This window comes from Nymphaea colorata, chromosome 2 (genome assembly GCF_008831285.2).
Source record: "Nymphaea colorata isolate Beijing-Zhang1983 chromosome 2, ASM883128v2, whole genome shotgun sequence".
Lineage (NCBI taxonomy): Eukaryota > Viridiplantae > Streptophyta > Magnoliopsida > Nymphaeales > Nymphaeaceae > Nymphaea > Nymphaea colorata.
Window position 1 is genome coordinate 15419241 of NC_045139.1, and position 18885 is coordinate 15438125.

Genomic DNA, 18885 nt, shown 5'->3' on the forward strand with positions numbered 1-18885 from the left:
GCTCAATAAACGTTCTTAGAAACTAACAACGTTTGGCTTGAAGATGCAATTTCGATTAATTAATTTTTATCGATCGCAGCAAGTCAGGAAGAAATGATTCTGTAATTCATTTTCTTTCTTTGGATTGAGTTAGGTCTAATGTGAAGCGGGAAAGTTTTAGAGAGTGGCTGTTCAGAAAATTTCTGAATTAAAGTGTGTTTTTGAAATCTCTTTTCCAATGAGAGTTGATTTTGTAAATTTTAAAGAATAAACAAGTCTGACCATCGAGCCAGACCCGATAAGGAGTGGGGCCTGACACTCGAACTCCGTCCCCACACTTAAAAAAGGAAGTTGGAGCTTAATTTGATTAAATTAAAAATATATATTTTTAATATAAAATATTATAATTATATATATAAATTAATAAAATATATATTAAAAAATCTTATCAAACTTAACCGAGAATTTATTTGACCCGACCCGATAACTTATTTAGCCGGCCCAGTACCCTTTTTGAAATTCAAGATGGAGCTGAAGTCCAACTAAATAAGAATACCGATTGAGTACCGACCATCCAAACGCCCACCTTTATCCATTGCGACTCTCTTTCCCTTCAACGCAAACCGGGGAGAGAGTTTGAGAGAGCAAGAAAGGGAGTTAGGGAAAGAAAGAACGGGAGACTCAGAGAAAGAGAAGGGGAAAACTAAAGAGGCAAATTATTAGTCAGTAACATTTTGTTTGGTTGGAGGGAAAGGAAGGAATGAAAAGAGAGAGAATGTGATGGGAAGGGAAGGGAAGGGATGGGAAAAGAAAGAGGAGGGAAAGGAATGAAATGAAAAAGAATGAAAATAGTTGATTAAAAAGTTTGTTTGGATAAAAATGAAAGAAAAAAAGAATAGAATGAAAGAAAAAAACTAAATAGCACGTGGGTTTAGAAAGAATGACTAGCACATGGATTTAAAAAGGAATAATAGTATGAGAATAAAAAACTCTTTCACTTACCTTTTTTTTTTTTTTTCTTTTCCTTTCAATCCGTCATATTTGAAAAAGACTAAACAATCTCTTTTTTTTTTTTTCCTTTTATTTTCTTTAACGAATTCTTTTTCTTTTTTCCACTTAGCCAACCAAACAACTCAATCCATTTGTTTCTCGCCTACCTACCAAACAGACTCTAAGTCTGGAAGAAATGTTTTTTTATTCAATAGTTGTTGTTGTTGAACTTTTTGTTTTTTTATAGAGAAAAGCAACCTTCTTCCTCCGCTTTATTGATCTACATGAAACATTTTCCTTCTTTGAATTTCTTTATGTCGAATGACACGAATTCAACCCGTTTGCATCCCTTGGACGAGGCGTCGCTCGAGCAAGGGGACGGGTGATGGAGGGTTCGCTTCCCCTTCTGGTGAAGAATGGCGTTGTCATTCAACCCAGCAATGCCGCTCCAGTTTCTGCCTTCCTACAAACTTATTCAGGTCCATCTCTCTCTCTCTCTCTCTCTCTCTCTCTTTCCGCAATTCCCCAACTTATGCAGGTCTTCTGGTTAAATAGTTGGATACAGACACCCCGCGGATGGTTTTTTGGATCCAACGTACGCAGTGGGTAGGCTCCCTTAGTTATAATTCTGCGGTATAGTAAGCGATTCTGTATGCCAGTGACCACCATCTGTTGTCTTGGGTCCTTTCCCCGGAATTCAGTAACTAGCATCCATTATTTTGAGGCAATTTTTCTGTTGGTTTATGGTTGTTATGCGGCGTCTTTGGCATGTGGTTTTTTGTGGAGCACCAGTTCATTCTTATTTGTGAAGATCGTTTCACAATGAAGGGGAAAGAGTAAATGTTTCTGTAAAGGGTTATTTCTGACTTCTAGTTTATTTTCCACCTTTTCTACTTGGTGCCGTGGTACTTAACGGTTGCATCACTAGTTGTTACGAAACTAGTAGAGTTTCACATGTTCGACGAAAGCTACTGATTATTTGATACTAGCTTTGTAGCAGATCTAGGACCATTATCGATCGTTTTCTTAAATACCTAGTATCTCCTGTTTTTCATTGTTAGGTGCATATACGACGTTCCGAACACATGAGAATGCTTCTTACGTGATGTTCTGGGAGAGACATCTACGACGCCTAGTGCAGTCTGTTGAAATTTTAGGTGAAAGAAGGCCAGACTTGTACCCGTTAAAATGCAGATTTGAGTCATCTTGGGACATATTCATCAGACCTCTTGTCGACAGTTCCTTGAAAAATGGGTTGGCACTAGCGCTGAAGAAGAGGAAACATGGAGAAGAGTTGGCAATTACATCACTTGTTCACGGAACCACTGACCAACCTGATGATGATTCTGTTGTGAGACCTTGTGATGTCTATGTGCACATTGGAGGTTATTTGCCAATGAAGTTTGGTCTGAGTGATAGTGCTGCTTGTTTAGCTCTTGTGGGTCAGAGCAGGGAAATCGCTATGTCAAAGTTCTCTGAATGGGCAAGGTTTGTTTAGTCTGAAATTTGAACCTTTCTTCTTTTTTCCATTCAGTTGATAATTTGGAGATGAAAATGTACCAGGTTCTCTTTTAAGAAGTGTACCAGACATTTGCTACAGAGAAGTCATGGAAATTTTGCTTGTTCTATAAGCAAAATGCATGGGCAAAATCCTTGAGAAAAAAATTATATATGCTTCCGTTAGAAGGCTTCCTTTACTTATTCATATTCATAATTTTTTGCAGGACGAGAAAATACTTGGAGAAGTTAAGGGCTCCATTAGTAACAGAGCTTCTCTTGTCAAATGATGGTGACCACATTTTGGAGGGAACAGTTACAAATTTCTTTGTTGTTTGTCGAAGGGTGAGTTGTTGGCTGATCTCGCTTTTCCTGTGTGTACTTAGAGTCCTTTACTTCACACATAAAATCTGATGCGCTTGTATTTTCTGCTAGGTCAGTTTCATTCTTGTTTGGATAAGGATTTTATTTTCTTTTACTTAGTTATCCATTTTTTCTGCTCCAGTCGTCGTGTTTTCTATCATTAGGCAATTCATGTACAATTTTGTTCCCCGTTTCATCTTCTCATTTTGTCTAAGAGTGTTAGTTTTTAGGACAATGACTTATTTCGGTTTAGGACAATGACTTAAATGTTCGGGCTATTAAATAGCAGGTGCCAGCTTTATGTTATTTGGACGTTGCTTACAAAGATTTTTAAGCATACAACATATTAGTCGTTTGCTGAACAAAGTGCAATCTAATGAAATATTCAGGTTTCCTTTTTGTTATTACAGTGCCAGTCCACCAGGATAACCAATGTTGGCAAAAAGAAAAAACAAATTTCATTATTTTCACAGTTTCCACCATCAAAGTCACAACTTATTGATAAGGTTAACCTATTTATGACAGAACTACTACCATGCCTAAAAAGCTCTTGTTTTACTATCAATAAGAAGTAATAAGTAAGACCATCACTTTCCTACATAAAATCAGCACAGCCTCCTAAATTAGTTTGTTTAATATGTCTTACTCACAAAGGTTTGTTTGATTATGATGCTTCATTTTTTGGAGATAGTTTAGTGTTTAATATGTTATGGGTTTTTTCTTCATAGTTTCGTTTAAAATCCTCTTGTAGTTAATGAATTTCCCAATAAAATTGTTTTAACTTAAGCTTGTTTAATTAATTTATGGCATACAGGACATGAACCAAATGAGTGATGAGGGTCCAACTAATCCAAATAATATGCATCCCTATGTGGTTCAAACTGCTCCACTGAACGATGGTGTTCTACCTGGAGTAATTCGACAGATAGTTTTGGAGTAAGTTGTTTCCTGTAAGTTCATGTTTTTGAATATGAATGGATTCTGAACAAGTTGAAGTAGTGTGGCTTCAACCTATGGCTGCTCCTCACCTTTTCTGTGCGACTGCTCATTTAATGCCTTTGTACTGCTTACTGATTTATTACTAATATTTTATTTTTTTGCCTACAGTTTTCTGGCTTTGTATTTATCTTGGTTATAATCATCTATTTCGACCAAAAAGACAAATTTCACATTGAACCTGTTGACAGCACTTGTGGCGATTTGTGAATTTCATGTTTTACTTATATATGCTTTAATACATGTAGAATTTGCTCGAGCATGGGAATTCCCTTCTGTGAAGTTGCACCTTCATGGTCAAAGCATGGCATTTGGGTTGAGGCCTTTGTCACTAGTATGTTTCACTGCCTTTAGATCCCAGTATCATCACTGACTTTCAACCTTTATATCCTTGCCCAAGCTTATTGTCAGCTTTTTGTTTTCTTCTCTTTCCCATTCTTGCTTTCTAGTTTTTAGATCAAGTGCTAATCCTTGTCTTTCTGGCAGTCCAATGGGTTGTCTAGTTGCTAGAAACCACGCAACTAGCATTATTTATATTCTGCATCTGAAGTGCCTACTCTTAACATTTTGCTTGTCTGCATGTGTAAATGTACTTACTATTTCTTTGTGGGTGAACACATATAGATAGCCTAAGGCTGGTACAGCATGTAAAGAGGATACAAGTCCCTTCTTCATGGGAAGGTTTGCAGTCTAAAAGCTGGGAGGAGGTGTCGTGGGAGATGAAAGATTTCAAGGTAGCTTGATCTTATTGACAATTCAAAATTTCAGAATTGATGTGTTTATCATAATTTGACACTTTTATGTTTGATTTAATGCAAAAATTACAGGGAGGCGGGTTCATAACGTCACTAATACAGGTACCACGTTTTTGTAATTTATCTCACCAAAAATTTCTCTTACTGTCCGCTGCTAGTCATGCTTTATGAACCAAGGGAAATGTAGGGAAGAAAACCTAAGACGTTTCAATCAATAATGGCTGAATACCATCTGTTTCCCATGAGGTAAATCTGGCATTGGGAAACACAATGCTCAACTCGAGCGAAGCCTGAGTAAGAAAATCTGCTAACTTGCCCTGAATGGTAGAAGTAGCAATCAATGATATCTGACAAGCTGGCACCTTGTGTTGTGACTGCAGGCTGAGCTGATGAAAAGGGTTAGTTCTGAAGGATATTCAGTAACGAAGCTCCGGAGATAATACGAAAAGCTCAACCGTGTTGTCTCCCCAGAGGTAGATGGACTTCTTTCTCGTCTTGCATAGCATTTCAGGAATACGGAAGGTCAAAAAGTCGATTTAGGTCGGTTGCATTTCTCCCACTCTAAGCTCGCAAGTGGAACTGGTCTTTAAGTCATAGAATATGCATCTACCCTTGAGAGAGAGAGAGAGAGAGAAATTCATGTGGAAAACTAGAGCAAATATTCTAAATCAGAATGGACATTCGTGTAAATGTTTGACATGCCATGTTTATGTGGAAACTGTACAGAGTTATTGTTGTTTGTGAAACTTGTTTACTTGAAAACCGCAACAACTGCATTCCTTTTGCCTGAAGGGGTTTGGGTTGGGCTAACGACTGGCAATGAGGCCGGTGGTTGGTTTGACTCCCATGGGCATCAACCCTATGCACAAACCAAAACAAGCGTTGGCCCTGTGGGCGGAGTTACTAGCCTCGGAGTTTATACTTGCGTTGCAGGCAACAAAAACTCTCGGTCTGGTCATAAACGAACCGCTTCATTTTACTAGGGGCACAGTGGTGCATGTGCTTCTATTTTGACAACCAAAAGTTTTGCAATTATTCCAATTTCCAACTGCTAAGTGCTAACTGGCCTTCCTGTGGTATCAATTTGTGATTTCGTGGATTTCACATTGGATTACTAAAGTAAACCCCGAAAGTTTTTATTGGGTTTATTTCTAGGATTAATTTTTCTGCAAAAGGTGTGGTGTCTTAACTCAATACAGATCAGAGCTCAACTCTTGTACAGTCGGTTCGTTTGATGAGTGGTCATAAATAACCTAGTAAATTTCTATTTACAAGTCTGGCGTGGATGTCCATTCCTTGCTCACTATCTGGTCAAAAAGTCAATTTGATTCTAGACATGAGATTCATGTCCTGCGCTGGTAAACACCGGCATATGATGGTATGGATCCGCAGTTGGTGTGGACTTTCTCCTACTGAACTCGTTGGACATCCGAATCTAATTTATATTTACTTGTCAAATTTGGGGTGGCATCTGGTTAGTTAGTTGTGCTAATTACTTCATCTGATAAGCTTTTATCTCAAGTCCTATGGTTCTTGCGGCGATCCTCCTGCCCTTTATTTGTGTCATAGGAGCTGCACTTTGCTCCTCTCCTTATTGTTAAACTTGATGAAAGATTGTGATTAGGGTACTTTTTAGCATGCCCTCCTATGTCCTATTGAGATGAACAAGTTCCGCCAGAAATTGACTCCTCCTTTCTGAACTTCTAGAAGTTCTGCACATAAGCACCACAGGCGATAATCAGCAGGAGATTGATTCACCTAGGTAGGAGGTCGAAGGTGAGACCTTCAAGTGTTCAACGCTAGAGGTTGTTAGTATACAACGTCATAACGATCTTCTTCCTAGCCCCAGCTTCCCTTAAGAAGAAGAAGGATAAGTGAGAACAGAATAATTTAATCACTTCATCTGACTGTAATTTGAAGAAAGTAGGTCCAATTGAAGCCCTTCACATGTTGATGACTACATCATGGATTCGCAAATAGAAAGGGCATAGTGGTGCAGTCAGCACAGCAGTCCATTGAGTTACAAGGAGAAATTAGCAGGAACAACTAGTCTTAGAGTTGTCGTAATTGGAACCTCTATAGCAGCAGGAAGGAAATCAGAAACATCCGAAAGAGTTTATAGAGGTACGAAAGGAAAAGAATTCACAGGACCCAGAGCAGAGAATTGCAGCATGGGTGTCTATCCATATGAGCGGCCTGGCTAGTCCTCTTCCTTTCCCTTGGGGATATCAGCAAACCAGTGTCTGCCATATAGACAGAAAGCACGAATACTGTCGCTCAACATTGAAACTGTGGATTATTATATGCCAGAGACTCCCTATATATCAGCTCCTTCATCTGCTCCACCGTCAAACCATTTTGCTCAAAATCGAAGAGAAACGGTTGTGCACAAACTGGTTCATCCCCCAAATCATGTAGCGCTGCCAAGTATGGGTGGGCCAGTGCTTCCTCAACTGCAATATAGTGCAAATTAGCAAACCCACACATGCACAGAGAGAGAGAGAGAAAGAGAAAGAAAGTCTTGATCAAATAGGTCTTTGTTAGTTCGTACAATCCAGTAGTGTATAAAAGCTATCCTGGTAAGTTGGCTAGAGAGCACGAGATGAAGATCGGTACCTGTTATTCGTTGAGCAGGATTAAAAGTCAACATTCTCTCTACAAGATCGATGGCCACGGGGTGAACATGAGGAAACAATTCTGCAAAAGATTGGCGTGGTTGTTGTGGAAGCTGCAGAATGTACCTCCGAGCATCCTCGCTCCTAACAAATTCAATATCAGCTGCTGTCGGTGTTCCAATCAGCTGCAGAACACAGAAGAGAGAGTAACTAACAAGAAATGTGGCTGTTGATTAATGCACTTGATGGACAATTCTTTCTGTCAGGTTGAACTCCTATAATTGGCAGCAATATTCACTAATGAATCTACGTATTGCTACTGAAACTTCAGATTTGAAGTGTTTACCTCTGTTAGCAAGCGCAACTGGTGCATCTGGTCTCTCCCTGGAAATAGTGGCCTTCTGTTCATCAACTCCATGAAAATGCATCCCACTGACCAAACATCTATAGCTGCCGTGTAGTCTGACGAGTTGAGAAGAAGCTCGGGTGCTCTGTACCATCTTGTAACAACATACTCAGTCATGAAGTCATTCTCCGATGTTGGTCGTGCAAGCCCGAAGTCGCATATCTTCAGGTCACAATTTGCGTTCACCAACAGATTGCTTGGTTTCAGGTCTCTGTGAAGAACATTAGCAGAATGGATGTACTTGAGGCCGCGAAGGATTTGGTACATGAAATACTGCAAGCATAAGTTTATAGCGGAGAATTCAGCTTTTAAGAGCTTAGCATAAGATTAATAATTGTGAGGAACCAAATGAGCGCAAGGATTACCTGACAATGTTCATCAGATAGAGCTTGATTTGAGCGAATTATGTGATGAAGATCTGTGTCCATAAGCTCAGAGGCGATATAGACATCATTGAATGCTTCTGGTTGAGGTGGTGGAATCACGTCTCTGATACTTATGACCTGTACCAAAGAAGTATCGTATTACTTTGTAATCTAAACATTTTCTTCCCGCGACTCAGCGACTAGAACATGTGGAATTGTTGTACAGATAAATGACTCAGTATCGACTCATGCAGCAAGAAATAATCAGCAAACTGATAAAAAAACAAAAACTGCCTTTATCCTCAAAACAGAGAAACAATTAAACAGCAAATATTTTCAGGCAATACTACATATAGGCAAAGAACAATCATAGCAAGCTACAGAACCTGCTTCTTGTTGCCTACAAGCTCAGGTCACCCCCATATTATACTTGGCAACGTGAAACACCGCCACGACCAACTGTTTGATACAGTGAACTGACAAGCTTGCCTAGAATGCTGGTCTTTTGTAAATTTCCTGTGAAAACCAGGTAGCCTAAGGACGCACGCACATACAAAATCCATGCCTTTTTTGGTATTCTAATGCGTAGTACACATAACAAGCAATAGCTAAGGACGCACGCACATACAAAAGTACGCATGAAAAGGGCTACAACCTCAAGCAAACAAGTCAAGAAAACTAAGAAAATATTCATACATTTTCATGGTCCAAATGCCGAAGGAGTTTGATCTCCCGAAGAGTTCTCTTAGCATCAGTGGGGTTGTCAAAAGCATTAGCAATCTTCTTTACGGCCACCTGTTCGTTCGTCTCCGAGTTGTATACCGAACTACAGAACACATAACAACAACAATCATGTACTGAATTAACTAGTGAAAACAAATTTGCAGAGCAACATTGACAGGATTATTCAAAGCACATTTAATCAGCAAATGAGCGAGAAAGCCGATTGATTAACTGGCTAAACCTATTAATTGAACTTGTCACTTTGATCAGGTGGTCAGAAAATCAATCCGTCAGCAATTGGCAAACAACTGATCTGCAATTCAACAAGAGAAAAACCGCACTACTCGTATTTTTGTTCTTTGCTTCTTTCAAAAGTAACTTTTCGATTGGTGAAGAATTAATTTGTATTTATTCTTTCATCCGACCCTGTTCGCCGACTGGGTCTGACCTTTTCTTACTTCCATCGGATATTATGTTTGATTAAGAACCTTGCTTGACCTTTTGGGGGTCATGCACAGGATTGACTGGGCCCGCGGTTGTTGGCCTGGGCCCAGACGGCCTACCCACGAACTTATCATTTTCTTGCTTCCTTTAACTTTTCTCCGACACTTTACACATGCGAGTAGTCAGATCTGCCGACGTCTCTCTCGCTCTCTCTCTCTCTTCACCCTTGACTAGACCCAGTGGACTGGGTCCGCCACTTTACCCAGAGTAACTGACGCGCAATCCCGGTGAACCTACAACTCAAGGCAAAGCACACAGACTAATTCTAGCCTTGATCGTCTAACGCCCACCTTTCTCTTTTATTCGTTCTGGTATATCTTCAATCCCCATCGATATTTTGTCATCACCATTAGCTAGTTGACAAAAGAAAGAAGAGAAATCAGAAACGTTTTACAGATTAGCTGGCCACCTAACTTTCTCCGCACCATTTACTGTTGTTATCATCATCATCATCTCTGGCTTTGATTGTGAGCTTCAAACCCAGATCAGGTGATCCAACGCAATCTGAAGTTCATCTGCTTCTGGAAGTTGCTAAAAGGTTCATTAGAGATGAGTGCACTTTCGTTGAGCTGCAATCTGTTGGTTGGCACCAGACCAAAAAAACGGAGATGGTGTGTTTTTGTGTATATCGGCATCATCAGCAGCAGTTTAAAGCCAACAAAAGAAATGAAAGCTAAACCCCCAAGGTGTTCATTCAAGTGCGATGTGAAGATGAAGAGAAGGACGTCACGTCTCCTGATGGGTGCCATTGTTGGTATGGCTGCGTCTGCGCGAAACTTCATAACTTGGAGTTTTGTTGTTTTTGCTGGAAACTAAGCAGACCTTGATCGAATTGCTCCAAGAGATCACACGCACCGCCTGTTTCGAGTTCTTGAGCTCTAATCTAACTCATAGGCCTTAAGCGAAGCTAGCTAGGTAGGTTGCTCGGATCAGAGATGTCGTTGGCTGAGCGATCATTTCTTGCTAACAATAAGGAAAAGAAAAAAAAAAACATACCGAAAGGGGAGAAGGAAAACAAAAAAGCTGCCACAAAGGGAGAGAGAGAGAGAGAGATTCACCAGACAATTCCGTAAGCGCCGCGGCCTATGGGAACGATGGGAGGAGTGTATTTGGAGGTGACCTCGAAGTTGTTGCCGAAGATGTTGTACTGGACGTAACGGCCGCCGTGGGTGTGGATAGCCGGAAAATCTTGCCCGCCTTGGGGCAGGGGGCCGGCGGCGTTGTCCATGGTCAAGGACGAGAGGGGAAGAGTTGTGAGAAGAGTCGGATGAAATGAAAGGATTGCGGAGAAAGGGTAGAGTGGCGTTCGCTGCAGAAGGGGTTGAAACGTCCGCCTCTTCTATATAGCACGAATCGCAAGAAAAACCGATTCTCCTCCTCCTCCTCCTTCTTCTTCTTCTTCTTAACGACAGCGGTGAAAGAAGGAGGGGCGAAGCCTCCGCTGACCAAGAAAGAGCGCGTTCCCACGGATGGACGGAGAAAATCGCCGCCGCCGTCAGATGGACGACCACCAGTTATGCATCTCGTCAACGGCCAGCGGATGTTCGGAATTTTCGTGGGAAAGTGTGGTAACTCCCCGCGACTGCCTCGCTTGCAGTTTCCGTGACGACACCGAAAGGACGTTGGCTTCATCATACGCCCGCCACGTGTCTTCCTCTTTCCCCGTTACCTATTTGCATAGAAGGTGCCGCTGTTTATTTATTTCTTTTTTCTCCCAATCACGAGTTTTTCTCCTGTTCTGGTTGTTTGTTACGTGTTTTAACTATAACAGTGAAAAGGCTCAATTATCTATTATTAACGCAACAATGATTCGGTAATTGAATATTTTTACTGTCACGGATTAAAAAAAAAACATAATATATTCCTATAATTATAAAAAGCACCCATGATTTTAACTTTGAAAAAAAAAAAATTAAAACTATTTGCTTTTGCTTCTCATGTACCACATTTATGGTGTTGCAAGAAAATCTATCTACTTCTAAGGGGAACTTTTGGACTTGTAAGGTTGTGTTTGAATGGGAAACCGCACGATTGGTGAAACGAACACGCCGCACCCTCTACAGTGTGGGAAAGAATTTTGCTCACGATGGGGCATCCTAGGGAATCCATGTTCAAAGGAGAGTTGTTTTTATATTTTTAAGAAAAATTGTATGCTTCAAACATTTTACAAAAAGGAAATTTACTTTTCAATTTTTAGTCTTACAAAGTTACAAGAGAGATGCATCCATCCCTTTTCATATGTAAGTGTAGTTTTTCCGTTGTTGCCAAGTCCTAACATACTGTCCCATGTTAGTGATCATTGGCCTTCAGCAATGAAGAAGCATCTGGAATGCTGCAGCCATGACTGAACGTGTAATGCTTCAAATAGACAGGTCAGAACAACGTTCTTTTTCCTTTTTTAAGATGAGTAAGGAAATCGATGCCAGTTGCTTATGTACGCTCGGGGTGTTCACTGAAGGGTTGAAGCTAATGCCACCACAGTCAACGATTTCAAAGAGAAAGTTCTGGTCTGAAGCAGTTGCCACTCCCTGCAATTTCCAACCAATTGGGTCTTCAATTGTTAGAGATTGCTTTTCTACTGTTTCACCAACTTTTGATGTCGGCAAAGGAACATTTTATTTCTCACGATGGCAATGCTACGACTGATAAGAATTCTCATCTTCCATATGCATCTGTCCATAATTCATTCACCTCTCTGTTAAACCATACGCGCATGACTCAATCAATGCATTGAGTGGCTAGGCTATGATTGGATGGCACTCCAAGTTCAGCTTATATATGTGTGTGTGTGTGTGGGCGCGCGCTCGTTTTACTGCCATCGTTTAAAAAACAAAATAAAAAGAGTTTACATGTTAAAATCGAGCTGAGAATAGTGGCCATTTAAGTTTAAAAACCTTCAACCACTGACCTAACAGTCATGGCTTCACCATCCCTGGAAGAAAACCTCAAGGCATATCATTGACCGAGTTGTGTACGTAAGGTTGCCCTTATCAGTAAGAAGGGAAAAGCAACAAATTCAAGAGTTGTATACGTTCAGTTTACTGCTTTTGGGAAAGGCGTAGGCCTATCTTACGACTAGCATTAAAAAGCAGTGGGATCTATTACCCAATAGTCTTTTGCTGAAGAGAGCAAGCAAACAAATTGCTTCTTCCATCTATAAAATCAAAATCTGCGGTTTCAAGGTCTATTATGTTATGTCAACAAAACTCAGCTCGTGTCAACGAAAAACCCTTGACTTGTTGAAGGTTTTAAGCCCGAAACTGACCATGTGAACGCGAGGCACAACAAAGACGTTTCCTGTGTTTTCTTATGCTAAGTTGCAAAAACACCATCTACTTGAGGCCATCCGGAAAAACATCTCATTAAATTTTCACAGCCAGACACAGACGATACTAGCAGGATAGGTACTAAAGAACTGACATGTTATACATAACAACATCCAGTACGATACATACGCTACCACGGAAAATTTCTTTTCCCTTATTCCCCTGCAATGACACCCAAACACACGACACATCAACACCCAGTTTCTTCGCTTGGTCAGCAAAGACCTCCCGGAAAAAGAGCCAAGGTACCTTCAACACCGGTAATGTCATGATTCGGCCTCAGCATTCAGCAAATCTGATGGTAAAAGAAACAAAGATGAGAGTTAAAGCAAGTGCATCGGCCAAAAATGGGAACTTCCTTCCCCAGAGAAAGCTACTAGAGGCTTATCTTACCCCAGTTCTGAGAGCCTCCGGTGAGCCTCAGCGTAATCAGCAAAGAAAGCATCCTCGTCCTGTTTCAAATCAATATGCAGAAAAGTTCAAGAGGGCTTTTGTCAAAAGTAGTTCTCATTTAACCTATGGTATAACTAGAGACGAAGAAGTGACCCGCGAGAAAAGGAGTGAAACGCAGAATGTGCCCAAATACTTACAGCCGCATACTTCTCCACCAGGGGACGGAAGACTGGGTCGCTCAGAAGAGCTTTGTCAGTTGGCAACTGAAGCAGACCTGCCTTCTCTCCAGTCAGCAGCTCCCTGTAACACAACAATCATGTTCTGAATTGGATCCTTCACACTATCTGGAAAAGAAAACAAAAACGAGAGACTAAGTAGAGAGAGAGATTTTATTGTTTAACTTACTTGAAGTAGTTGTTGTCGAATATCAGAGGGTCGCGAGTCCAGGGTCCTTCGAATCCAGACCGCTCCTTGTGGGCCCGTCCCTGCAAGAAATGGTGGTCATGCCAAACTTGTTATCTTTGTTTGGTTTCGCTTAAACAAAACACAAGAATAGACAGCTCCCCCTGCTTCTGTTCTATAAGTTCCCACTTTGTGAATTTTTATCGAAATCATGATTTTTTTATCGAATTCCTGATTTTTTTTTTTTTTATCCAGGCATTGTTTCCATTGGAAAGGTAATTTGCAAGTCCGACTGCTGGTAAGGTCTTTAATTTGGTTATTCCCAGCATGACAAGGAGCTCGATTGGACTACAAAAGGTAAAAGACAGAATGCACATCTTTGGGAAAAATCAAGCTTACCAGGGTATGCCCACCAGACAGTGCAACAATATCCTGGTCAGATAGACCCATGTGTTGCTTAAAGACAACCCTTAAGTGATCAACACCTGAAAAGAATTAGGAAGACAGGCCATCGAAGGTAATAAGCCTACAAGCGTGAACAAGCGCACTTGATGTCACATGTTCATGATGCATACCCTGGTTGGCGTCAGGAAGGCGGCCTTCCACTGGAGACTCAGTTTTGTCCTGCAGGTATCACGTTGTACCGCAATTAGGATCAACAAGAGAAAAGATTATGGATTGGGAGTAGGCATACAGAAAGCAGAAAGAATCAAAGCAAATTCCGGGTTTAGAGATCTACCGGCCTCCCTGGATGAAAAGGAACATCCGGTCCCCCAGTAACCTCAACAGCGACGACTCCAGCCAACTACATCAAACCGATAGGATTTAAATATTTCTTGCAGTCAAGCGTTTCCAATGCAATACAAAATCTCATTTATGAAAATGAACAAGACGGAAACGCAATTTCATTCATTAAGGTGGAAGGGAAGGCGGGCTAGAGGAGGAAGAAGGCACTCAGTTCACCTGAACAAAATCGGCATATGAAAGGATGGGGAACTGCTCCCTTATTGGTTCCAAGAGCCTGACGGCAATGTCCAGTCCAGCATTAGCCGCATGGCCAAGCTCGACCGGGTTCTTGATGGTACCGAAAGGGCCGCCAGTCTTCGTTTTCACATCAAAAGTTCCGGCCGAATGCCATCTGCATCATATCATGTCGAGACGGTGAAATAACCGCCTCTGAGACGGGTACTAGTACGATATCACGGAGGGAAGAGTCGAAGAATTTTAATAATCTGTGACTAAAGAAGTGTGGTTTTTGCGTCTCGCATGAACAGATACAACAAACAGGCAAAATAGACACAATTCTTGATCGTAGAAATTGTGATAAATCCATCCTAAATGCGTTCATTTAGGTTGTGTTTTAAATCCATAGATTTAAAAACAGGCAACCTTAAATAAAGAACAGAAGCATGTTTGACTTATTTGGGGAATGTCTTCGGTGCACTTGTTACTCAACAATAAGCAATCCTTTTTTATCGAAAAGTGAAGGAACAGCTAGCTTGTTTTCACCCTGTCGGTATTGACAAATTCGCGCAGATGGACGTCAGACTGGCCATTCCAGAAGGAACAATTACTTTCTGACAGGCCGATTTGCAAACTGTTTTCCAGGTCCGTGCATGTCAGTGAGTAGCTTTCTCATTTTGTGTCGATTAGACGGTTGGAGTAGCCGCTTAGTTATGATAAACGTCATTCACTTGAGGGTTCTCTCATCAATATACTTTTCTCTATTTGGTAAGATCAGTATGCGTCCTATGAGTATGAACGACTCAATCTAAGCTAAATTTCGTTAACTTTTGTCAAAGTGATATTTCAGAATCTGCCGCCAGCGGCGTCGGCTCCCGCAGACTCTTTCTTGAGGCCTATATAGTGGTCTGCTTCTAAAGGGTTTCCAGTCATCGTGAGAAACGAAATAAAGAAATCGAGACTTACGCTAGACGGAGAATAAGGGGGGCACAGTTTTTCTCAGCGATGAGCCCTCTGAGCTTTCTCTTGCATTTCTCAACGGCTTTCTTGTATTCCTCGCTAACAGTTGGGTAGCAGTAGCACCTCGACATGACTGAAAGCCTGAAAATGCAGAGAACTTTCCGTCGATTAGTCAAACCGTAACTTCTCGCCAAAGAAATGAACTGAAAGACCTCACGCTGAGCGTTTAGGAAATGGACAACAGGCGCATGACATTTGAAACAGTTTAAGAAGCGCAAGCTCAAGAGCGAGCAAGAAGCTAACATATAGATTTCTCTAAAAGAATTATAAAACACTTCTAAGAAAACAAGCGTCATGTGAAATGGAGCAAGCTTTACAATCACGATTGAGAAATTTCACAGTGCAGAGGCCAACAGCCTCGCTACTTGGGCTTCAGAAAATGGCAATTTCAGAAGTAAACAAGAATAAAGAGCTAAGGAAAACAGTAAGCTGGCTCAAAAGGAGAACGAATATAATTCAAAAAACTATATATGAACCAAAATTTTCAAAAAAAATCGATTGAGTGACGCGAATTAGAACCACATTTCAATACTTTCAAAAGAATGGGAAAGGCAACAAGAAAGGTTAGGGAAAAGTTAAAAGTCGGAAGGCGGCTTCAGTATTATCCTTCGCGCCAAGAAAGCGGAATCTAAATTATCACCACAATGCGAAACTAGGTCACGGTCCAAAATTCAGTACTACTATACAAGGTATAAAAAACTCAACCGCCGCAAAGGAGCAGGGCGTGTTTCCATGCCGTTACTAGAAATGGTGAGTTAGATTGGTGTATGTCTAGGCAAAGCGCTCTTTGTGAGCTGTTCTGAACAAGTCTGACTTAAATAGACTCTAAATGGCATTTCAATATGTAGCTCGACTTTCTAAAAGGGTTCAGAAGTCAAATGGTATTATGGTTTTACAGTCGTAGGCTGATAAAATCCGATTCATACTAACAAATGTTCTCTTTTTTATTCTTGGTTTTTAATGTGTTCAAATCAATATGGTTGGATTTATAAAAGAACACTTGAAATGTTGGATATCATACATATGTGTGTGCACGTGGGTGTGTGTGTGTGTGTGTGAGAGAGAGAGAAGTTTTAAATGAATTTTATTTCAGAACTTGGTTTTACAAATTCATTTGTTTTCGGCAGTTTTTATGAAAATCTAGTTATGCAAAGGTAATGTGCATGTTTAAAAACATATATATTGACATTAAAATTATAATTTTAGAAGCCTTTGTAAAAAAGTAATCAGGAATTTGTTGGTCACCATTCAGTTTTCTTATATATATATATATATATATATGACAATCAACATTGCTCCGAAGTTAAAGAACTAAAAGGGACAACATTATGAATTGCTTAAAAAGAGCAATCAACATTGCTCCGAAGAATCAAATTTGAAATACAAGCACAAAAAGGGAAAATCGCCGGAATTAGTTTAGCAATTAATGTCAACGAAATAAAGTGCAAGTTTAACTGGAAAAGAATCGTAGAATCAGCAGGAGATTCATCTATTTGTCGGAATAGATTGTAACGGAACGAAGTTGTCGAAATATCAGTCTATTTGTGTTACGGACGAAGTTGTAGAAAAAAAAAAACGAAACGGAGTAGACCAGAATCATATATAAGAGAAAATGAAGCATCTAGGCAGCAGGTAAGACATCAAAGGCTGAAAGGAAAGGGATCAAATGCCCAGCAAGCTCCGCCACGAGTGGTCAAAGAAAAAGAGATCATCAAAGTAAAAAGAGAAAAAAGAAATGACGATGATGATGATGATGAAGAAGAAGAAGAAAACCAGCCAGCTTCTTTCAAAAATCCACCAGCTAAAGGGCGGAAGATTTGTGAAACAGAGGAGAGACGAAAACAAAAAAAATGAATCACGGAAGCAGCCGAAGCTCAAATCTAAAGAAAACGAGCAAACAAAATGGTTATCCGCAGAATCAACACCATCACAAAAATCTCAAAAAAAAAAGAAAAAGAAGAAGAAAAGGAACATAACCATGATGAAGCATCATCAGAAAAAAACAACAGCATATAAAAGCACCCATTAGCAAATTAGAAAAAGAAAAAAAGGAAGACAAATCAAAAAAATATAAAGCGTAAGCAAAGCAAGTGTAAAAAGGAAAAAACGATCTGCTCACCGAGAACTCACTGGAGTGAAAGAAGACGGAAAGAAAGGCAGCACCACCGAGAACCCCCAAAAAGAGTGGAAACTCAGAGAGCAAGGAGCGAACACACAAGCGACACGAGCACTCCACGCTCAGGAACCCCATCTTTATAGGAACGGATATCTCCGCTGTTTCTGGAATCTTCCATTTATCTCAACTCTGAGCGTCCGATCCTCCCAATCCGACGGTGCGAACTTGCTCCCACGAACGAGCGGTTCAGATTGCTCGAGCCGGACCACGGTCAACCTCTGGGGCCGTCTTCCTCCTCCATTCCTCAATGGCGGGGGAGCAGTTGCGGGAGCCCGGCGGTCTGTCCCCAAGGGGTGTTTTCGTAACTTCACCAAGTGTGAACGCTGAGCTGCCTGCTTGATTCCCTTCCGGGAGCCAGCGGTTTCCACCAATGGAACGCCGCCACGTGGGAAGGGAAGAAAAGTCGGAGGCCGTGAGCGTGGGGGGCGGTTGGCGTCCCGGTGGTGGATATCGGATCTTTCAATGGCTATCCGATTCGGATCGGATATAAGTATAAAATTATATTGCTTAAGGAATTTAAATGGGAATGTAGGCAAAGGTCAAATTGGAGGCTTCATATGGAATGTTTTCCAAGGTGCTGTTGAGTTTGGAAATAAAATCTTACACCCGGTTTGAATAGAAGACTTTTTTTTTTTTTCTAGGATTTGCTTTCCCACTTTCATTTCATTTTGGTCGGTACCAACTGTGCCCACTTGGTAATTTTTTGACATTTTCAATTTGTGCGTCGCCGTAACGGAGGGGCAATGGCAAATGTCGTATAATCTCATGATTGTATTTCGGCATATTTTGAGAAATATCAACTATCGTTTGTCTTCATCTCTTTTAGAAATCCTGACATTATCATATTGCGAGTGTCCATTACCGACTTGTCTAGTTCCCGTCTTTTCACTAAAAATGGTTGGATGAGAGCAGTCGAGGGCCCAAAATGTAGCATTTATTTTTAGTAGTGAGTGAAAGGTTAACAACATGCTGCCTACAGAAGACTTTCTTTGTCATGGGGTTGGATTCTAGACATCAGCAATGGTAGGAATGACCTTATCACCTTTAAAGCACAGAGAGAGATATAGCACCTGCCAGAATTAAATTAGAGACATGCCCCAATCCCCACCAACTGTAGTATGGACCTTGAAGGGTATGATTTATTTTAAAAGTGATTTGACAAAAGAAAATTTTTACAAAAATTGGGTCAAACTTTGAAATGTAAAAGAAAAACATGATCAAAATTTCTAAATGACGCTAACATTGAACAATAAGTGCTCAACTTGCGAAAGAAATTTCTTAAAGCGCAGCCTGTAGAAGAAAACATTAACTTTTGATATAAAATGGCAATTGGCAACTGAAAACCAACAAAAAAAAAAAAAAAAAAAAAAAAAAACTTCAGATAGTGGAGAATAGTTCATTACGAGGAGGAT

At 40.6% G+C, this 18885-nt stretch overlaps 3 protein-coding genes across 4 annotated transcripts; 1 reads left to right on the forward strand and 2 right to left on the reverse strand.

Moving 5' to 3' along the window:
- Positions 1-1187: 1187 nt before the first annotated feature.
- Positions 1188-5326, forward strand: LOC116247242 (uncharacterized). The gene is made up of 8 exons (XM_031619284.2): positions 1188-1448; positions 2031-2457; positions 2694-2811; positions 3644-3765; positions 4074-4159; positions 4450-4559; positions 4653-4682; positions 4961-5326. The coding sequence occupies exons 1-8, from the start codon at positions 1355-1357 to the stop codon at positions 5018-5020; spliced, it is 1047 nt and encodes a 348-aa protein (XP_031475144.1). The 5' UTR covers positions 1188-1354; the 3' UTR covers positions 5021-5326.
- Positions 5327-6466: 1140 nt separating this feature from the next.
- Positions 6467-10721, reverse strand: LOC116247241 (mitogen-activated protein kinase homolog MMK1-like). Its single transcript, XM_031619283.2, has 6 exons — positions 10252-10721; positions 8663-8792; positions 7967-8104; positions 7542-7874; positions 7197-7380; positions 6467-7033 (listed from the first exon to the last, which is right to left on the reverse strand). The coding sequence occupies exons 1-6, from the start codon at positions 10419-10421 to the stop codon at positions 6858-6860; spliced, it is 1131 nt and encodes a 376-aa protein (XP_031475143.1). The 5' UTR covers positions 10422-10721; the 3' UTR covers positions 6467-6857.
- Positions 10722-12529: 1808 nt separating this feature from the next.
- Positions 12530-17581, reverse strand: LOC116248806 (L-ascorbate peroxidase, cytosolic-like). Of its 2 annotated transcripts, none has more exons than XM_031621786.2 (10): positions 17428-17581; positions 15244-15378; positions 14278-14452; positions 14054-14119; positions 13890-13938; positions 13714-13799; positions 13318-13397; positions 13110-13212; positions 12913-12971; positions 12530-12814 (listed from the first exon to the last, which is right to left on the reverse strand). In XM_031621786.2, the coding sequence occupies exons 2-10, from the start codon at positions 15366-15368 to the stop codon at positions 12799-12801; spliced, it is 759 nt and encodes a 252-aa protein (XP_031477646.1). In that variant the 5' UTR covers positions 15369-15378; positions 17428-17581; the 3' UTR covers positions 12530-12798. The 2 variants fall into 2 exon arrangements, with proteins under 2 accessions (XP_031477646.1, XP_031477644.1); XM_031621784.2 differs by having other exon boundaries at positions 17417-17572.
- Positions 17582-18885: the final 1304 nt, after the last annotated feature.